The 20,016-nt window shown below is 48.4% G+C and overlaps 1 protein-coding gene across 3 annotated transcripts in view; it reads left to right on the plus strand.

Moving 5' to 3' along the window:
* Positions 1-19,685, plus strand: part of ARAP3 (ArfGAP with RhoGAP domain, ankyrin repeat and PH domain 3) — a 249,940-nt gene extending 230,255 nt beyond the window's left edge. For 2 of the 3 annotated variants that reach the window (XM_075344394.1, XM_075344395.1), the window contains exons 33-34: positions 17,707-17,745; positions 18,677-19,685. In XM_075344394.1, coding sequence (XP_075200509.1) covers positions 17,707-17,745; positions 18,677-19,303 — 666 coding nt within the window. In that variant the 3' untranslated portion in view covers positions 19,304-19,685. The remainder of the gene's footprint in view (positions 1-17,706; positions 17,746-18,676) is intronic. The other variant, XM_075344396.1, reaches the window with a different exon arrangement.
* Positions 19,686-20,016: the final 331 nt, after the last annotated feature.

A 20,016-nucleotide genomic window follows, 5' to 3' on the forward strand; every position in this document is an offset into this window, starting at 1 on the left:
AAACCTGAAGTGCCCATTGGAAGGAAGTGGGTCTATTGTAGTATAGCCCTTAGGCAGGGCAGCCAAAAATTGGGAGGCTCCACGTTGTCCCTGGATAGAGACGTGCATGAGGGCCTGTAAACCTGAAGTGCCCATTGGAAGGAAGTGGGTCTATTGTAGTATAGCCCTTAGGCAGGGCAGCCAAAAATTGGGAGGCTCCACATTGTCCCTGGATAGAGACGTGCATGAGGGCCTGTAAACCTGAAGTGCCCATTGGAAGGAAGTGGGTCTATTGTAGTATAGCCCTTAGGCAGGGCAGCCAAAAATTGGGAGGCTCCACGTTGTCCCTGGATAGAGACGTGCATGAGGGCCTGTAAACCTGAAGTGCCCATTGGAAGGAAGTGGGTCTATTGTAGTATAGCCCTTAGGCAGGGCAGCCAAAAATTGGGAGGCTCCACATTGTCCCTGGATAGAGACGTGCATGAGGGCCTGTAAACCTGAAGTGCCCATTGTAAGGAAGTGGGTCTATTGTAGTATAGCCCTTAGGCAGGGCAGCCAAAAATTGGGAGGCTCCACGTTGTCCCTGGATAGAGACGTGCATGAGGGCCTGTAAACCTGAAGTGCCCATTGGAAGGAAGTGGGTCTATTGTAGTATAGCCCTTAGGCAGGGCAGCCAAAAATTGGGAGGCTCCACGTTGTCCCTGGATAGAGACGTGCATGAGGGCCTGTAAACCTGAAGTGCCCATTGGAAGGAAGTGGGTCTATTGTAGTATAGCCCTTAGGCAGGGCAGCCAAAAATTGGGAGGCTCCACATTGTCCCTGGATAGAGACGTGCATGATGGCCTGTAAACCTGAAGTGCCCATTGGAAGGAAGTGGGTCTATTGTAGTATAGCCCTTAGGCAGGGCAGCCAAAAATTGGGAGGCTCCACGTTGTCCCTGGATAGAGACGTGCATGATGGCCTGTAAACCTGAAGTGCCCATTGTAAGGAAGTGGGTCTATTGTAGTATAGCCCTTAGGCAGGGCAGCCAAAAATTGGGAGGCTCAACGTTGTCCCTGGATAGAGACGTGCATGATGGCCTGTAAACCTGAAGTGCCCATTGTCAGGAAGTGGGTGTATTATAGTATAGCCCTTAGGCAGGGCAGCCAAAAATTGGGAGGCTCCACGTTGTCCCTGGATAGAGACCTGCTAGGTTCTTAGTGCCTCCGTGCTTGCATTTAAAAACCGCACGTGTGTGCCTGTTGGTGGCAGCTTTCCACTGCATTTGTGTGAGTTTTGCAAAAACTTGGATATAACGCACAAGTCTAGTGAATACACATCAGCACAGCATTGCAAAATGCGCAAGGGCGTTGTCAACGAACAAGGAAGTGGACGTGATGGTGGTGCAGGCAGAGACCGAGGTTGTGTACAAGCTCTAATTTCGCCACAACAAAGGGCCACATCTAGTCGCTCGCACGTCCTGTCCCAAATTCTTGGGAACCGCAGCAGTACACCGCTCTTGAACCAAGACCAGTGTCAACAGGTTGTTAGTTGGATAGCGGATAATGCTTCCAGTCAGATTGGCACCACCACAAACACTCTGTCTTCCACACGGTCAAGTGTCAGTAGCCGTGATACTGCACCGCACATTTCAGAACCTGATCCTCCTTCCTACCACCAGGCCGAGTACACGTCCACGGACATTACTGATCCCACACTTGGACACTCGGAAGAGCTGTTCGTTCACGTTTCCATTCACAAATTCTGGCCTCTCGCCAGCTCCTGTTGAAGTGGGCCATGACGAGATTGTATGTACAGATGCCCAAATATTTGAGCAGCCACGTTCTCACGAAGGTGGCAACGTGTCTCAACAAGGGGTGGACGATGATGAGACACAATTGTCAGGAAGTCAGGAGGAGGAGCAGGGTGCGGAAGAGGAAGACGACGTGGTGGATGATCCAGTAACTGACCCAACCTGGCAGGAGGATATGCAGAGCGAGGACAGCAGTGCACAGGGGGAGGGAGGCGTAGCATCCCAACAGGCAGTAAGAAGCAGAGTGGTGGCCCCAGGCAGACGTCAGGCAACTGTTCCCCGGAACAACACGACACAAGGTGCCTGTACAAATGTTAGGTCTTCCCGAGTCTGGCTGTAATACTATTGTATGTATTGAGGATTTCGATTGCGTTAGGGCAATGACAACCAGAGACGAGTTCTTGGTGCAAGACGTTTATAATATGCAACCAGCAAATATGTACATAAACGGAACAAAAACAGAGTAGAACATAAATACAGGAAATACCTTCCAGGGACGGAGCGAAAGGGAATTCCCGGGACCGCGCACCGGACTCCCCCAGGGAGACCACCAAGAGCGAACCCCTATACAGGGACTGTCTGGCAATCACCCCAGAAGCCCTAAATGTGCAGCAGCCGGGACACAAAAGGGCAATAGGTAAGTCCAAAAATGTCCGTACGTGATGTGAGTCCAGAGTGGTATTAAACGGAAGGAACCGGGCAGAAGTGCCGACCAAAGACGGCAAACGGAGTCCGGGCACATCTAGATGATACCAGATGAAGTCCAGAGTCGGTGTCGGTTTTTTTCCAAGAGGATCCGAATAACAATCAGGAACCAAAAGCAGCAGGGCAGGAGCACACAGGAAGCAGTATACTCAGGCACTGGACTAAGCTTTAGGGGCGGCTTTTAAACAGATGGACAGGAAGTAGGGCAACAGAACAGAAAACTCCATGTTAACAAAGGGCAAGCTCTTTCAAAAGAAAACTGGAAAACCCGGAACTCTGACACTGGCAGTTTTTTAAGTTGGCTCCAGATGATTCTAAAAAGGCCATTTGCAACACCTGCCATGCCAGCATCAGCAGGGGTACCAAAACTAGCAGCCTGACCACCACCAGCATGATCAGGCACATGTCAGCCAAGCACCCGACTTTGTGGGAAGTACAACAGAGTCGAGGAGCAGTGCTTGCTGATGTCAGTGCTACGTCTTAGCTGGTTGTGCATGCGAGCCAATCCCCTGTCCATGCTGCCTGCGAACAAGCCTCCTCCGGCCATGCACCTGCAGTTACCCACGCAGAAATAACACCATCATCAAGCACGTCCTTGTCCCAGCGCAGCGTTCAGTTATCCATTCAGCAAACCTTTGAACGCAGGTGCAAATACACTGCCAACGCCCCACATGCCACACTTCTAAATGCTAACTTTTCGCGACTGCTTGCGCTGGAAATGTTGCCTTTTAGGCTGGTTGAGACAGAAGCATTCCGCGACCTGATGGTGGCAGCTGTCCCACGTTACTCGGTCCACAGCCGCCACTATTTCTCCCGGTGTGCCGTCCCCGCATTGCATAACCACGTGTCACAAAACATCACACGTGCCCTGAACAACGCTGTTTCAGCCAAAGTCCACCTAACCACAGACACGTGGACAAGTGCATGTGGGCAAGGCCGCTACATCTCGTTGACGTCACACTGGGTTAATATTGTGCAAGCTGGGACCCAGTCTGAGCAAGGGACGGAACACGTCCTTCACACACCAAGTTTTGCAGGCCCTACCTCTGTCAGGGTTTCACACACACTCTACAGCTCCGGAATGTCATGCTCCTCAGCCTCCTCCTCCTCCTGCGCATCCTGATCCACTTTACCCTCCACACCAGTCCCAAGCTGGAAGTGTCGCGGGCGGAGGAGGGGACGGTGCGCTCTCCCACTGCTCGGGTCCGGCTGACGCTGCTCTACGGCTGCTGCTGCTCGTTGGCTCGAGCGATGGCCGGATCCCGGGGACTCGAGCGGCGCTACTCGCCCGTGAGTGAAAAGGGGTGGTTTGGGTTTTGAGGATATTGTCCGTGACGCCACCCACGGTTGTGGTGATTGTGTGGACACCACCGCTGCTCTGGACGGGGATCCCGGGAGCCTGTGACAGGGAGCAGCTTTGTTGTTATTTCTCCCCTCCGTGGGTAGGGGGGTTGGTTGTCCCGGGGCCTGGTGATGGGGTAGAGATGGATGACAGGCGGGTTGCGGGGCCTGATGAGGTGCAGGGTCGCAGGGGCAGCGCTGTGCCGCACGGCACGGAGGTACTCACTCAGCCCAATGATGATGACACAGTTCACGGTAAAACAAGTGGCTGGATGGACGGGTCCCTCGGACGGCTGCGGTTGTTCCTCCCTGCAGGTTAGTGATGACTGTCTCTCCCTGCACCTAAGTTAAGTGTTGGTAGTGATGGTTTCCCAACGGTAACCCGCTCCCCGACCTGGATATGGGCCGGAGGAGCCCCTTTTGCCCACAGGCGCTGGCCCTGGGAGACGGTTGCCCTTGGCGGTGGCGGTGTCTCCCCTTCACGGTTGGACGGTTGCCTTCTATCTGGACTTGGCTGTTTGGAAACCCTGAGGTCCCCTTCACTAACGGATTTGGCAAATTCACGGCGACACCAAGCCTTGCCGGGATCCGAAAGTCCTCTGCCAATGGTGCTGGCTTCTCTTTGTATACCGGTCCGGTACGGCCGGGTCACCACCCGTCCACGGTCCTTACGGCAGACTCCAATCGGCCTCCACTGCAGACGGTCACCACATCCTGCCAACCTTGCTGTCCTGTCCGGGCCACACACCCGGACCAACTTCAGGCTCTTTGCTGTCACTTTTCTCCTCTCTACTACTTTCCTCCTTCCACTTCCTTAGCTTAACTCTCACTGCCTGTGTTTTCCCTCCTCCTCGGTGGGTGGAGACCAACCGCCTGGCTCCACACCCTGGTGTGGACAACAGCCCCTGGGGAAGGCAACAAGGATTTTGTGTTTTGACTATGATATGCCTGCAGGGAGTGTGGGGTGTGTAAGTGTTGTGCTCTGTGGCCCCTGGCTTGTCCAGGGCGACACAGAAGCACTGCAGCACTGCCTCGGCGAAGCGGCAACAGGCAGTGCTGAAGCTAATCTGCATAGGTGACAAACCCCACAATGCAGAAGAGGTGTGGACAGCTCTGAAACAGCAGGCAGATCACTGGCTCACAACTCTGAACCTAAAGCCAGGAAAGGTCGTGTGTGACAATGGCCGGAACCTGGTGGCGGCTTTGAGGCGAGGCCAGCTGACACATGTTCCATGCGTGGCCCATGTGCTCAACCTCGTGGTTCAGCGGTTTCTAAAGTCATACTCAGAGCTGTCTGATCTGCTGGTAAAAGTTCGCCGCCTGTCTGCACATTTTCGAAAGTCACCTACTGCTTCAGCCGGCCTTGCCGGCTTAAGACGCCGTTTGCATCTTCCGGCACACAGACTGGTGTGTGATGTCCCCACGCGTTGGAATTCAACTCTGCACAAGTTGGTCAGGATATGTGAGCAGAAGAGGGCAGTTGTTGAGTACCTGCATCACCTAAGCCGTCGGGAAATGGGTCAAACTCCACACATAACACCTGAGGAGTGGAGATGGATGTCCGACCTATGCACCATCCGCCAAAACTTTGAGGACTCCACCAAGATGGTGAGCGGCGATGACGACATTATTAGCGTCACCATACCGCTTCTCTGCCTTCTAAAATGGTCTCTGCTCAAAAAACAACCATGATGCATTGCAGGCGGAGCGCGATGAGTTTGAGCAAGAAACAGTAGTGGGTGTGGGTGATAACACACAGCCCAGCCTCGTCTCATCACAACGTGCAGTGGAGGACTATGACGAGGAGGAGGATGAAGACATGGAGCAACTCTGTGGCCAAATTGAGGATATGACATGCAGTCATATCCTCGGTTCAGCGTGGCTGGCCAGAGGACAGGGTAGATGATGAGGAGGAGGAGGAGGAGGACAGCATGTTCAGTCATCGTGTTGGTCAGGATACTGAAGTGATGGCTGTTAAGAGTCTGGCACACATGGCTGACTTTATGGTAAGCTGCCTGTCTCGTGACCCTCGCGTTAAGAACATCTTGGCCGACAATCATTACTGGTTGGTAACACTGTTAGACCCACGCTAAAAGGAGAACTTTATGTCTCTTATTCCCGAGGCGGAGAGGTCAGGCAAAATGCAGCAGTTCCAGAAGGCCATAGTCACGGAAGTAGGCAAAGCATTCCCCTCACAAAACGCTAGCGGCATAGGTCAGGAATCAGTGGACAACCAAGGCGTACAGCCGAGAGGGGCACAAGTCCAATCCGCCAGAGGTAGGGGAACAGTCTTTAAGATGTGGGACAGTTTTCTCAGCCCCTCACATACCACAGCCCCTGAGGTGAGGGGTAGTGCCACAAGAAATCCTAAGTTTGGCCAGATGCTCAAGGAGTACCTTGCAGATCAAACAACTGTACTCCGACATTCTTCTGTGCCTTACAATTAATGTGTATCCAAGCTGGACACGTGGCATGAATTGGCTCTCTACGCCTTGGAAGTCCTGGCCTGCCCTGCCGCTAGCGTTTTGTCAGAGCGTGTTTTTAGTGCCGCAGGTGGAATCATTACAGATAAACGCACCCGCCTGTCAACTGTAAATGCTGACAGGCTGACTCTGATCAAGATGAACAAGGGTTGGATTTGGCCAGACTTCACCACACACCACCAGCAAATGACAGCGGAATTTAAAGTTTGTAACGGGAATTTGCCATGTACCTCCACTCACCCATGGTAACACACTTCTGGACTTTGGCTAATCGCTGGACTGCTCCTCCTTCTCCTCATGCGCCATCATGGTGACCGTTACAATAGTTAAGCCGTTGTTTCAGGTATACCCACAGTGGTAAATTTTTTCGCCCATTCTTTCTGAATGGGCATTACAACGACAGGAGACCCGCTCCTTTGCAATGGGAACAATGTTTTGAGGCCCTCATGCACATCTCTATCCAGGGACAATGTGGAGCCTCCAAATTTTTGGCTGCCCTGCCTAAGGGCTATACTACAATAGACCCACTTCCTTACAATGGGCACTTCATGTTTACAGGCCATCATGCACGTCTCTATCCAGGGACAATATGGAGCCTGACACTGCCACCGACTGCCACACACGTGCTGTTTTTAAATGCAAGCACGGACGCAATAAGAACCTAACTGGTTTTTAGGAGCGACAATTACTGAGAAGTCTGACACTATCAGACACTGCTGACTGACGTGTATTATACAGTAGACTTGTGCATTATATAATAGTTTGTGAAAAACGCACACAAGTGCACCTGTACGCTGCCACCAACAGGCACACACGTGCGGTTTTTAAATGCAAGCACGGACGCAATAAGAACCTAACTGGTTTTTAGGAGCGACAATTACTGAGAAGTCTGACACTATCAGACACTGCTGACTGACGTGTATTATACAGTAGACTTGTGCGTTATATAATAGTTTGTGAAAAACGCACACAAGTGCACCTGTACGCTGCCACCAACAGGCACACACGTGCGGTTTTTAAATGCAAGCACGGACGCAATAAGAACCTAACTGGTTTTTAGGAGCGACAATTACTGAGAAGTCTGACACTATCAGACACTGCTGACTGACGTGTATTATACAGTAGACTTGTGCGTTATATAATAGTTTGTGCAAAACGTGCACCTGTACGCTGCCACCGACAGGCACACACGTGCGGTTTTTAAATGCAAGCACGGACGCAATAAGAACCTAACAGGTTTTTAGGAGCGACAATTACTGAGAAGTCTGACACTATCAGACACTGCTGACTGACGTGTATTATACACTAGACTTGTGCGTTATATAATAGTTTGTGCAAAACGTGCACCTGTACGCTGCCACCGACAGACACACACGTGCTGTTTTTAAATGCAAGCACGGACGCAATAAGAACCTAACTGGTTTTTAGGAGCGACAATTACTGAGAAGTCTGACACTATCTGGACTGTTTTAGACTGTGTACACCAGCCCCAGATATGATGAAGGCTGGTATACGGTCACCACTAGGAATGGCTATATACCCTGCCTGCCTGCCTGCCTGTATACTGCTACAATAGTCCTGACAAGGACTCTTCTGGTCACTAGCCTGTATTCCGACCTGGCTATACCCTGCCTGTATATAGCAACAATAGTCCTGAGAAGGACTCTGCTACTGTACTCCGACCTGGCTATACCCTGCCTGCCTGTATACAACTAGAATAGTCCTGAGAAGGACTTCTGGTCACACTGTTTGCAGCCCTGCTCCGGAACTAACTATAAAGGGCCGCAAAGCTTTCCCTGAATCAGCGACACTCTCCCTGCACTCACTGTCTGGATAGCTGTGAGCAGAGCACAGCGCGCCGGCCGGTATAAAGGCTCGGTCACGCTGTGCAGGCCGGCCAATCACTGCAATTCCACAACTAACAGGGCTGTGGCATTGCAGTGGTCTGCCAGCCAATCCCTGCATGACGGCTGGCTCTCAAAAGAGCGCCAACATGCAGGGATGAAGACCACGAGTACAGCACGAGTATCGTGAGATTACTCGGTCCACGCCGAGCAGCCCGAGTACAGCGATACTCGTGCGAGTACCGAGTAGTTACAAGCATGCTCGCTCATCACTACTCACTAAATGTTTCACATTAGATTGCGTCACACTCTATGAAGAGAGAAGGGAGCAAGTTTCTGCGGAATCATACTGCAGATACATAAACTGCTAACAGAGCTAATAACAGAGCTAATAACATGAAGCGTTGGCCCCTATACCTATAGTACTCACACACATGTCCTCATTGATGCTGTTGCTGTATTTCCGAATTTGAGATGTTAGAAATCAGCTTTTCCCCTTACATTCTATACATGGTTATAGAAGCCAATCTCTCCAAACATGAGCTCAGAGGAGAAACAAACTAAGACTTCCAACATACCGTGTGTGTGTATATATATATATATATATATATATATATATATATATATACATATATATATACTGGACTATTGATTTAATCACAGTTTATTAAAAGTTTACATGTGCTTTAAGAAGTACTTACCTTAATCATTCTTTCCTGTTCATTCCTGAGTCTCTAGCAGTTCTGAGATGAGTGCAGGCGTTCCTTCCTTCCCAGTGTGTTTTTTCTCTTATCTGTAGAGTAGGAGCTTCACTACTCATCATACACATAAAGTGCAGCACAGATTCATCTCAACTAAAAGCGTATATCCTTTGATCAGGGCTAGAACAGACAATTTATAGGAGATTTTTTTTAACTATTTCACAAGAAAAAATATTCAGCACATACTGCATTGAACTACTAAACCCAATTTATTATATATTTTAGGAGTCGGTCCATTTTATTCCGACTCCATGACTTCAACTCCACAGAATAACTGACACAAGCAGGGCTGAGCAGTGTTTGATAGAGTGGTTAATGCATATAGCATTAAGGGGGCTTTACACGCAGCGACATCGCTAGCAATGTCGCTCGTGAAAGTACCCGCCCCCGTCGTTTGTGAGTCACGGGCAAATCGCTGCCCGTGGCGCACAATATCGCTGGGAGCCGTGACACATACCTTCCTAGCGACGTCGCTGTGATGCCGCACAAACCGCCCCCTTAGAAAAGAGGCTGTTCGCTGGCCTGCGAACAGCCTCTTTTCTAAGGGGGCGGTTTGTGCGGCGTCACAACGACGTCACACGGCAGGCGTCCAATAGAAGCGGAGGGGCGGAGAGCAGCTGCAGAAAGTCACGCCCACCTCGTTGCCGGCAGGACGCAGGTACGGTGTTGTTCGTCGTTCCTGGGGTGTCACACGAAGCGATGTGTGCTGCCTAAGGAACGACGAACAACCTGCGTCCTGCACGAACAACGACATTTGGGAAATGGACGACGTGTCAACAATCAACGATTTGGTGAGTATTTTACCTCGTTAGTGGTCGCTTGTACGTGTCACACGCAACGACGTCGCTATCGAGGCCGGATGTGCGTCACAAATTCCGTGACCCCAACGACATTTCGTTAGCGATGTCGTTGCATGTAATGGGGCCTTTAGATCATTCTCAGTTGTATGCATCGACAGTGCGGCATTTGCAGTTTCACATCACTGATCTATCAGCATCAGACATCAAACACAGCACAACACTGATTGTACCAACTCTGTAGTACTCTGCTGTGCAGGCAGAGCGGAGCGGAGTGCTGGATTCTTGATCTCTGTTGGACACCAGATTATCTAAAAGAACACAGGCTGCTACATTTATAAGATAAAAACCTTTTGGCAGAGTTGTATACAGGACAATAACGTGGTACTTGTGGAACTGAAGGCTTACTTATGTTTCTGGTTTGTGTTTGCCCCCTATTGATTACCTTCTGCAGGGTTGCTGATTTTTAAGTTTCTGTATCCCAGTTCCACACTGCCAATACATTTAGCTTAACTAGTCTATATCAATGCTCTTTGCTTGGATCTGTTTTCTGATATGGACTTACAGTGCCTACAAGTAGTATTCAACCCCCTGCAGATTTAGCAGGTTTACACATTCGGAATTAACTTGGCATTGTGACATTTGGACTGTAGATCTGCCTGGAAGTGTGAAATGCACTGCAGCAAAAAAGAATGTTATGTCTTTTTTTTTTTTTTTTAAATTGAGAAAAGTTTATTCAGAGGGTCATTTATTATTCAACCCCTCAAACCACCAGAATTCTGTTTGGTTCCCCTAAAGTATTAAGAAGTATTTCAGGCACAAAGAACAATGAGCTTCACATGTTTGGATTAATTATCTCTTTTTCCAGCCTTTTCTGACTAATTAAGACCCTCCCCAAACTTGTGAACAGCACTCATACATGGTCAACATGGGAAAGACAAAGGAGCATTCCAAGGCCATCAGAGACAAGATCGTGGAGGGTCACAAGGCTGGTAAGGGGTACAAAACCCTTTCCAAGGAGTTGGGCCTACCTGTCTCCACTGTTGGGAGCATCATCCAGAAGTGGAAGGCTTATGGAACTACTGTTAGCCTTCCACGGCCTGGACAGCCTTTGAAAGTTTCCTCCCGTGCCGAGGCCAGGCTTGTCCGAAGAGTCAAGGCTAACCCAAGGACAACAAGGAAGGAGCTCCGGGAAGATCTCATGGCAGTGGGGACATTGGTTTCAGTCAATACCATAAGTAACGTACTCCACCGCAATGGTCTCCGTTCCAGACGAGCCCGTAAGGTACCTTTACTTTCAAAGCGTCATGTCAAGGCTCGTCTACAGTTTGCTCATGATCACTTGGAGGACTCTGAGACAGACTGGTTCAAGGTTCTCTGGTCTGATGAGACCAAGATCGAGATCTTTGGTGCCAACCACACACGTGACGTTTGGAGACTGGATGGCACTGCATACGACCCCAAGAATACCATCCCTACAGTCAAGCATGGTGGTGGCAGCATCATGCTGTGGGGCTGTTTCTCAGCCAAGGGGCCTGGCCATCTGGTCCGCATCCATGGGAAGATGGATAGCACGGCCTACCTGGAGATTGTGGCCAAGAACCTCCGCTCCTCCATCAAGGATCTTAAGATGGGTCGTCATTTCATCTTCCAACAAGACAACGACCCAAAGGACACAGCCAAGAAAACCAAGGCCTGGTTCAAGAGGGAAAAAATCAAGGTGTTGCAGTGGCCTAGTCAGTCTCCTGACCTTAACCCAATTGAAAACTTGTGGAAGGAGCTCAAGATTAAAGTCCACATGAGACACCCAAAGAACCTAGATAACTTGGAGAAGATCTGCATGGAGGAGTGGGCCAAGATAACTCCAGAGACCTGTGCCGGCCTGATCAGGTCTTATAAAAGACGATTATTAGCTGTAATTGCAAACAAGGGTTATTCCACAAAATATTAAATCTAGGGGTGGAATAATAATTGACCCACACTTTTATGTTGAAAATTTATTAAAATTTAACTGAGCAACATAACTTTTGGTTTGTAAGATTTATGCATCTGTTAATAAATCCTGCTCTTGTTTGAAGTTTGCAGGCTCTAACTTATTTGCATCTTATCAAACCTGCTAAATCTGCAGGGGGTTGAATACTACTTGTAGGCACTGTATATTTTTATCATCCACTTGCTTCTTTATTCTGACACTAATTTGACCCCATGTGATGACCTTTTCTGCCACCAGATGCCCCACGAGCCAGGGACCTGTGTGTAAAGGCCGCTTTACACACAACAATACCGCTAGCGATCTCGTTAGCGATGTGACATGCCCAAATCGTTACTACGATTTGCCGAGATCGCTCATAGGTCGTTTTGTAGCGCTCACACGTACCCATCTCACAAACGACGCAACATCGTTCAGCGATAAATTGTTTCACCAAGGCGGTGGTGTGTACACCATCACACAGCATTCCTCCCAACGATTTCGGCAACGACACAGGCGTATAATTGTCCATAGCATACACCCTAGCGTGACACCAATCAGAGCGGAGGAGGCGTGGATCATTGCTCGTAACGACACGCCCGCGTCGCTGATGACGGACACACTAACGATGTTGTTTGTCGTCGGCAGGGTGTCAAACGTAGCAATATGTCTGCTGCGTTGGCAACGACAAACAATAATTTAAAAATGAATGACGTGCCAACGATCAACAATTTTCGCTAGTTTTACGATGGTTCAGAGTCGCTCATAGGTGTCACGCAACAATGTTGCTAGCGACGACAGAAGTGCGTCACGAAAACTGTGACCACGACGACATATCGTCAGATAAATCATAGCGTGTAACAGGGCCTTAACTCTAGATCTTTGTATAGAAGTTAAAGGATTTATGGCAAAGTTATGCCCCTCCTCCAGGATGCAAATTTTCCCTTCATCCAACTGTGTGAACTGCTCTGTGGGCACTTAATTTTTCTCCTCTGTGATGCTGGATAATCAAAACATGGCCATGTTTTAGAGGAGAAAAAGCAAGGACCCACAGAATAGGACACAACTGCAGCCTAGCTCAACGTGTTCTCACGATACGAGATTTGTCTCGTTTGAACTCACTGAGTACACGGCAATTGCTGAGTTGGAGTGCCAGAGTACAGGTGAGCAGCTGCGCAGGAGAGCTGGAGTGCCAAAACCGACTGTATTAAGGGGAATATGCAGCTGTTCTCCTACTTAAATATACTGTATGACCATTCATGTGATACATATACTTGTCTAGGGGGTATTACTTCTTGTGGAGACCACCAAACAGCTTTATAGGGTAGGCAAGGCTCCGTATGAAAAGTAGTTGTCTTCCAAGAAAAAAAGAAAACTATGTTCTCTCTTTCCACCCTTTGGAAGTTGTGCTCCAAAAGTTCTGGTCTAGTGTTTCTGACTCGCCCACCCCAGGGCCTTGGGACACCCGGTGTCGGGCCGGACTAGTCCGGGGGTAGTCAGTGGTGGTGGGGCCCGACTCCGTGACCCTGGCGGGGTCAACTAATATGGCACTGGTGGGGATGGTAAACAATAATAAAATTTGTAGGTTATTCGTGACGCCACCTGTGGATTGCGGCTGTGGAGCCGCCGCTGCTGGATGGGACCTCCAGGACTGATGGACTAGCAGGTGGGATGGTTCTGCTCCCCACAGGTGGAGCGGTACCCCGGGGCAACCTTTGGTGCTTATTAAAGTCTATGGTAGTGTTGTGAATGGTGCAGTGCAGGCGGAATAATGGAGGCAACACCAGGGGGTGCAGTTTCAAGGTTTTACTCACTGGTTCATGGGTGTCGCGAACTGGTCGCCCAATGGTGTGCTGGAATCCCCTGTCAGGGACCTCCGCCAATCCCGGGTAATTTGGGGAGTATATGCCGGTGCACCCTTTTGTTGTGTCTCTTCCATCGGCTGTCTTCAAAGCCTTGACTCCTCTGGATGAACCTGTCTTGGCCTCCACTATAGGTTCTGGACAGGAAGGCTTGCCTGGATGGAACTTTGCCCTCTTCCCAGGGGTTCTACAGTGGGATGTGGCCCTGGGTGCTTGCAACCACCTTGGGCCTCGTTGTTCACTTTTGGAAAATTACTTCTCTTCCTCCAGTTTCTAGGGACCGTTCCCTGTATGCAGCCTGATCCCTCCACCCGATGACTTAGTGGAACAGGCCACAAACTTGAAAGCCTTTCAGTGACCCTGGAATCCTTTCTGTAGTTTACTGCTGTGGTGTCACCTGGGCCTAGCTGGGCCCCAAGGTCTCCACCAGGAAGCTTCACTTTCTCTCTCTCCAACTTCTCCTTGCTAACTCCTCTCAGCTCTCCCTCCCAACTTCATCTAACTTGACCTTCCTGAATCTGCTCTTTCTTGCTGTTGGCTCCTCCCCCCTTCCCAGTTGCTAGGCCCCACCCTATGGGACAAGAGATGGGTCTTACGGCCCCCCAGCATGCAGCATGGGGGTAGCTGCCACTATCCCCAGTCCCAAAATATTCCTAACAATGGGTGTAGTGTGAATTTGCCTGTGGACCGGCGTTTACTCCTTTCCTTACCCAGAATGGGACATCACACCTCTGGCTGAGGTGCAATCTCTCTGTGGCGACGGAAGCCTCAGGGGCGCCACACTTCAATCAGCCATGTCTCATGACTAAAGGGCCATTTACACGCTGCGACATCACTAACGATATATCGTCGGGGTCACGGTGTCTGTGACACACATCCGGCGTCGTTAGCGACATCACAGCGTGTGACAGCTAGGAGCGACCGTAAACGATCGCAAAAGAGGCAAAAAACGTTGGTCTGTGACACGTTGTTCATTTACCAAAAATCGTTGTCTGGTAAGTAGCGAGGTTGTTTGTCGTTCCTGCGGCAGCACACATCGCTATGTGTGACACCGCAGGAGCGACGATCATCTACTTACCTGCGTCCACCAGCAATGAGGAAGTAAGGAGGTGGGCGGCATGTTCCGGCCGCTCATCTCCACCCCTCCTCTGCTATTGGGGAGGCCGCTTAGTGACGCCACAGTGACGTCGCTATGACGCCGAACGCACCTCCCTCTTGAAGGAGGGATTGTTCGCCGGTCACAGCGTCATCGCTGAAAAGGTATGTGCATGTGACGCTGCCGTAGCGATAATGTTCGCTACGGCAGCGATCACCAAATGTCGCACGAACGACGGGGGCGGGTGCTATCGCGCTCGACACCGCTAGCAATCGCTAGCGATGTCGCAGCATGTAAAGCACCCTTTAGGATATTTAACCAACCAAAGAATTTTGTTCAAAATGAAAAGATATGCAGGGGCTGTCAGTGCCGAGGACTTGTTGACTAGGTAATGTATTAATGGTTCTTCGCTGTGGTTCATAGAGGGGACCCCCATGTGAAGGACTCCCCTATTACATCCATATGCTGTAACGGCGCATAGAAATGGTTTGTCAAAATTAAAGAAAAATGTGACATGGAAAAAGAGCTAGGTGTGTCAGGGGAGATATGGCATACTGCTGGAAGCAGTAATGGGGCAGGGTTACTTTCTGTGGGGATAAAAGGCTGTTCTCGGCATTGTTCCACAGAAGCACGCCACTTCCCTGCCTCATGGCTTCCTGCAAAAGCAGCTTTGTCTCTGCAGCACCGGAAAGGTGCACAAAGCTATACGGATCCAGCAATCTGGATAGCTTCACAGCAGCACATACAAGCTGTATTTTAAATAGCCTGTAAGCGCTGTGCTTTATATTTAAACTGCAGTTGGGGCCAATAACATTACAACCAATGAGCAGTAAACAATTGAGTAAAAAATCCCTCCATTCTTGAGAATGTATGTAACTCTTACTTTTAAACGATCATGGTATATAAAAGTGAAGGAGACATTACCTCTTGTGGGTGGTGGCCATAGACATGAAAATGTTTTTTTCTTCTGGTCATCTTTCCAATGAGGTGCGTGCAGCATATGATGGAGGGGTGAAAATTGAGATATGTGATATATAGATTTATATGGTTAAAAGTCCTATGAGTTTTGTCAAGTTTACTCAGCAAAATCCATCATATAAAACTATACAGATGTAGTTATCTTGAATTCTGTGGTGCGCTGCACCCGCGCTACACAATAGTAACTTCCACACTACACATAGAGCATAAATCAGCGCAGCATTCTCCTTTTATACACTATCATCTATATATCATAGAGTTCAGTTTCTATCCCTCAATTATACAGTATGCTGCTCCCCCAATGTTCAGTGCAAGCTTTACTTAAAGGGAATCTGTCACCAGGTTTTTGCTACTCCATCTGAGAGCAGCATAATGTAGAGACCGAGACCCTGATTCCATTGTTGTATCACTTATTGAGCTGTTTGCTGTCATTTTGATAAAATCACAGTTTTGTCTGCTGCAGATCTAGCAGTTATTCGTATGTAGAACAGGGCTATAATGAGCTCATGGAGATGCTGGTCTTCTTGGCAGCACGCCAAGTCCTCTAATGGTAACCTCTGCTAATTAAACAGTGATTTTATAAAAGCTACACTACCCAGCCCAGTAAATGACACATTGCTGGAATCTGGATCTCTTTTCCTTCATCCTGCTGCTCTCAGATTAGGTGGCAAAAACCTGGTGACAGATTCCCTTTAAAGCGAACCTGTCATCAGGTTATTACATCTGTAACTAATCATATGTGAGTAGATAACATTTAATCCTTTAAATTGTATTTTGTCACCTTAGGGAAATCCAGCGTTGAAATTTTAGTGACAAGTGCAGGGGGCGGGCACAGCACTTCTAGCTCTCCTGCTTCTCTCTATTTTGTTTGCCTTCTGACGGCCTTCAGTCTCTGACGGACAGGTCACTCTTCTCTCAGTGACATGCCTTCCCCTCCTCCTCCTCCAAGATTTTGCACAGGCGCCATCATTGCTCCAGAGTCGTCGCCTCAGGGAGACAGATCAATAGTTTGGCTCTTGGAACATCATCAGGAGCTTACTGCACATGTGCCAGCTTCTCTTGGGAGATAATCCCAAGTCAAGGATGACGACTGTGCAAAATCTTGGGCGGTGGGGACAGGTCACTGAGATAAAAGTGACCTGTCCATCAAAGGCAGGTGTGGAAAAGGGAAAGAGGCAGGAGAGCTGGAAGTGCCACTGTCACGGGTGATATTCATGTGGTTTCTGGCTATAGGAGGTCCCAGCATTTCGCTATGCAAAATGCTCCCTGACTTTCTATTGTTCCTGCTGTCAGTATTCATTGTAATAAGAAGCTTTCTTGCTGGATTTTCATCTCTCCCCCTTTTGGACCCAGCAGGACTCGCCTTCCACCCAGCTGCTGATTATCAGTATTTTCTTGGTACTTAAATACTCCCTTTTTTCCTAGACTGGTGCTGGTGATATTATTCAGTTCATTCTAGCTCTGGTTGCAAGCAGGTGGCTTGCGCTTATCTGTAGTATAGTTGCTGAAGCTTTGCTAAACTCCTGCCTGTGTCATCTGTGGATTAGTAGTTCATGCTCTTTCCCCTGTGTGTGTCCCCCTTGTTTTGTCCTTTAGTGTTTAGTGGGGTTAACGAAGAGCTCATCCCACCCATACCCTATTTAGGGTCCAGGACTAGGGATACCTAGGGTCAGGCATCTGGCTTGACGCATATGTACGGAACCTATCTAGGGTGGTGAGGGACCCCAGAGATCAGCTATAGGTTTGGTCAGGAGTCACCATCTCCCCCTTCCCTAGACACAGAGGTCCCCTTCCCTTACCTTTCATTGCTCACTTTGTATTTCCCGGTACTTAGCGTGACAGCAGTGACCGCCCTTTGCACTTGTGTCTAAAACGTCAATGCTAGATTTCTCTAACATGTCAAAACAAACTTTTGCAGGAAAGATATGGCTGCTATAAGGGTTAAGGACTCTTCACTCACATGCCATTAGTTAGAGTTGTAACATCCTGATAACAGTTTTGCTTTCAGGTTTCTTTGCCCTGGTGATTCTTCCTGTTAAATAGATAAAATTATATTTGAAATTCCTGTTTTTTGTTCACAACCTATTTCTGTTCCTCAGCGTCGTCTCCACACACGAAGGACACTGTCAATGTTCTTTGTAAGTATATAAATGCCAACATACTGCATGTGCCCCTTACATGCTTTGGACTTTGCATGTAGCATGAAGGCTGAACATGTAACCACTGATTTTGTCAAAGAGAACATAAACCAAGAAATATCAGACACCCTTAACACTAGAAGTCCCAGGGAGGGGTCATTTGACATTTCTACCATTGGAACCCGATGGAGCTCGAAATTCCTGGGACCCCTATTGTTAAAAAGAGGTTGTATGAGGTTAAAACAAAAATTTCTTTAGAATAGATCATCAATGTATGATCAACCAGAGTCCAACACCCCGCACCCCTGCCAATAAGCTGTATTTAGTGCCTATGGATTTGAATGGGAGGCGGATGTACAGTACCCGGCCACGACCACTATCAGTTGACGGGGCAGCTCCGGAACTGAGAATTTCCGGTTGTCTGCTGACTTCCGACGGCACCGGAATAAGCTGATCGGCTGTGATGAGGAGTATTGGATCTCGGCCGATCCGACATTAATGACCCATCTTAAGGATAGGCCATCAGTGTAAAAGCAGTGAACAACCTCTTTACACAGCTCTGTCGTATTTGCTAACTGCAAGCAGAAATCTTGAGAAGAGTCAAGAATTGATATAAAGAAGTTGTATTCTTTTTTACACCCAACAAAATAAACAACTGGTTCCAGACAGAACATTTTTCTGGAGACTTGTATTCAGACTTAAATTTTGACCCTTTTTTTGCCCATATGTAATAGTCTTACGACCTAAGGTATTAAAACTATAGCATTTGGTTACTAACCTGAACGCACGGCACTTTGCATGTGTTGGCTGTGCTCACACTCATACTTGTGCTTGTATTCCACGGTGTGCATGAATAACTATTAACTACCTTCTTACATTGTGATGGACACTAAATTATACATTACAATTCCAAATACTTATGTTTTTGTAGCCTATGAAGATGCATCAAGACTCCCTGGAGGATCTACAGGAAAGGCAAGATGAGGAGCATGAGCCCTTGTATGAAGAAGTTGGAAATTTCCAGAGCATCCAGCGACCCAATTCGGATTGTGATTTTTCACTGGAACGACTCCATTTGCCACCTCCTTTGGACCGGACAAAGAAGCCAGTACTAAACCAGGAACCAAGGTTAACCCCAATGAAACCTCAATCTGCAGATAAGCATGAAGAGGACAGTTACTCCAAGACTCAATCTCTAGACAGAAACTTTTGTTTGGATAATGTTAAGATGGGCTCCGGTGATGTCAGCAGATCCCCCATGCCCGACAGAGGCACTGGTGCTCCCATTATGAAAACTGCTTCCCTTGAAAGACAGGTTGAGCCAAACCGAACTCAGATTGGCTCTATCAGAAGCCAAGTAGTTAAGAGCGCACTAGACTTGAGCACATTACCATTGTTTTTTGAACCGTCAGCCCCTTCAGATCCAACCAAGATTCCTCCCTGGAAGAAGGCATCCCCTATACCCTCTAACATGCAAGACAAGCTGCTCCAGGAACTTAGCACCATGCTCAATAAGAAAAATGATCCTGGGTCGGGGCCAAGTCAGCAAGTAACGTGATGACTCCAATATGAATACAAAATAAGGAGTATTTTTTGTCATCTAGACCCTCAAAGCATTGAAATGGTGCCTGCACCCTCTATATGGTTGCACAAACTGATTGAGTTGAGTTTTGCCTCATCTTATCTGTATTCTAGGTATATCTTTGTATAAACTCATGGTCATGTCTTTTGATTCTGCACAAAACTATCCATGTATAGAATCCTAATTGTGTGAACTATTTAAGTCTTAGAACTATTAAGTTATACGTTTCTTGGAGAGAACGCTGCCATATTCACATCATGGCGTTATTTCATGTCTCACAGCCTCTTGTAAAATAAACAGCAGAGCAGCCGGTTTGTAAGTACAAAAGTCTGAAATACGTGTTTTTAAATTAAATAATAGTGAAAATGTCACCCGTGTTCATGAGTGTACTTCTCACAGTTTTCAGAAACAGAAACTTCAGAAATGCAACTTATCCCATGTTCCTTTATATAGAACCTACATATTCCACTGCAGTGTACACAAACATGGGGCTCGCAATCTAATTTATCTCTCAAACACCCACACTAAGTGGCGCAACTAGAGTTTGATGGGTCTCGGTGCAAAGTCTGGACCTAGGCACCCCTCCACGTACACCGACACTCGGGGTACGGGATAATGACACCGACACTTGGGGTACGGGATAATGACACCGACACTTGGGGTATGGGATAATGACGCTGACACTTGGG

The sequence above is a fragment of the Anomaloglossus baeobatrachus genome, chromosome 4, assembly GCF_048569485.1.
Source record: "Anomaloglossus baeobatrachus isolate aAnoBae1 chromosome 4, aAnoBae1.hap1, whole genome shotgun sequence".
Lineage (NCBI taxonomy): Eukaryota > Metazoa > Chordata > Amphibia > Anura > Aromobatidae > Anomaloglossus > Anomaloglossus baeobatrachus.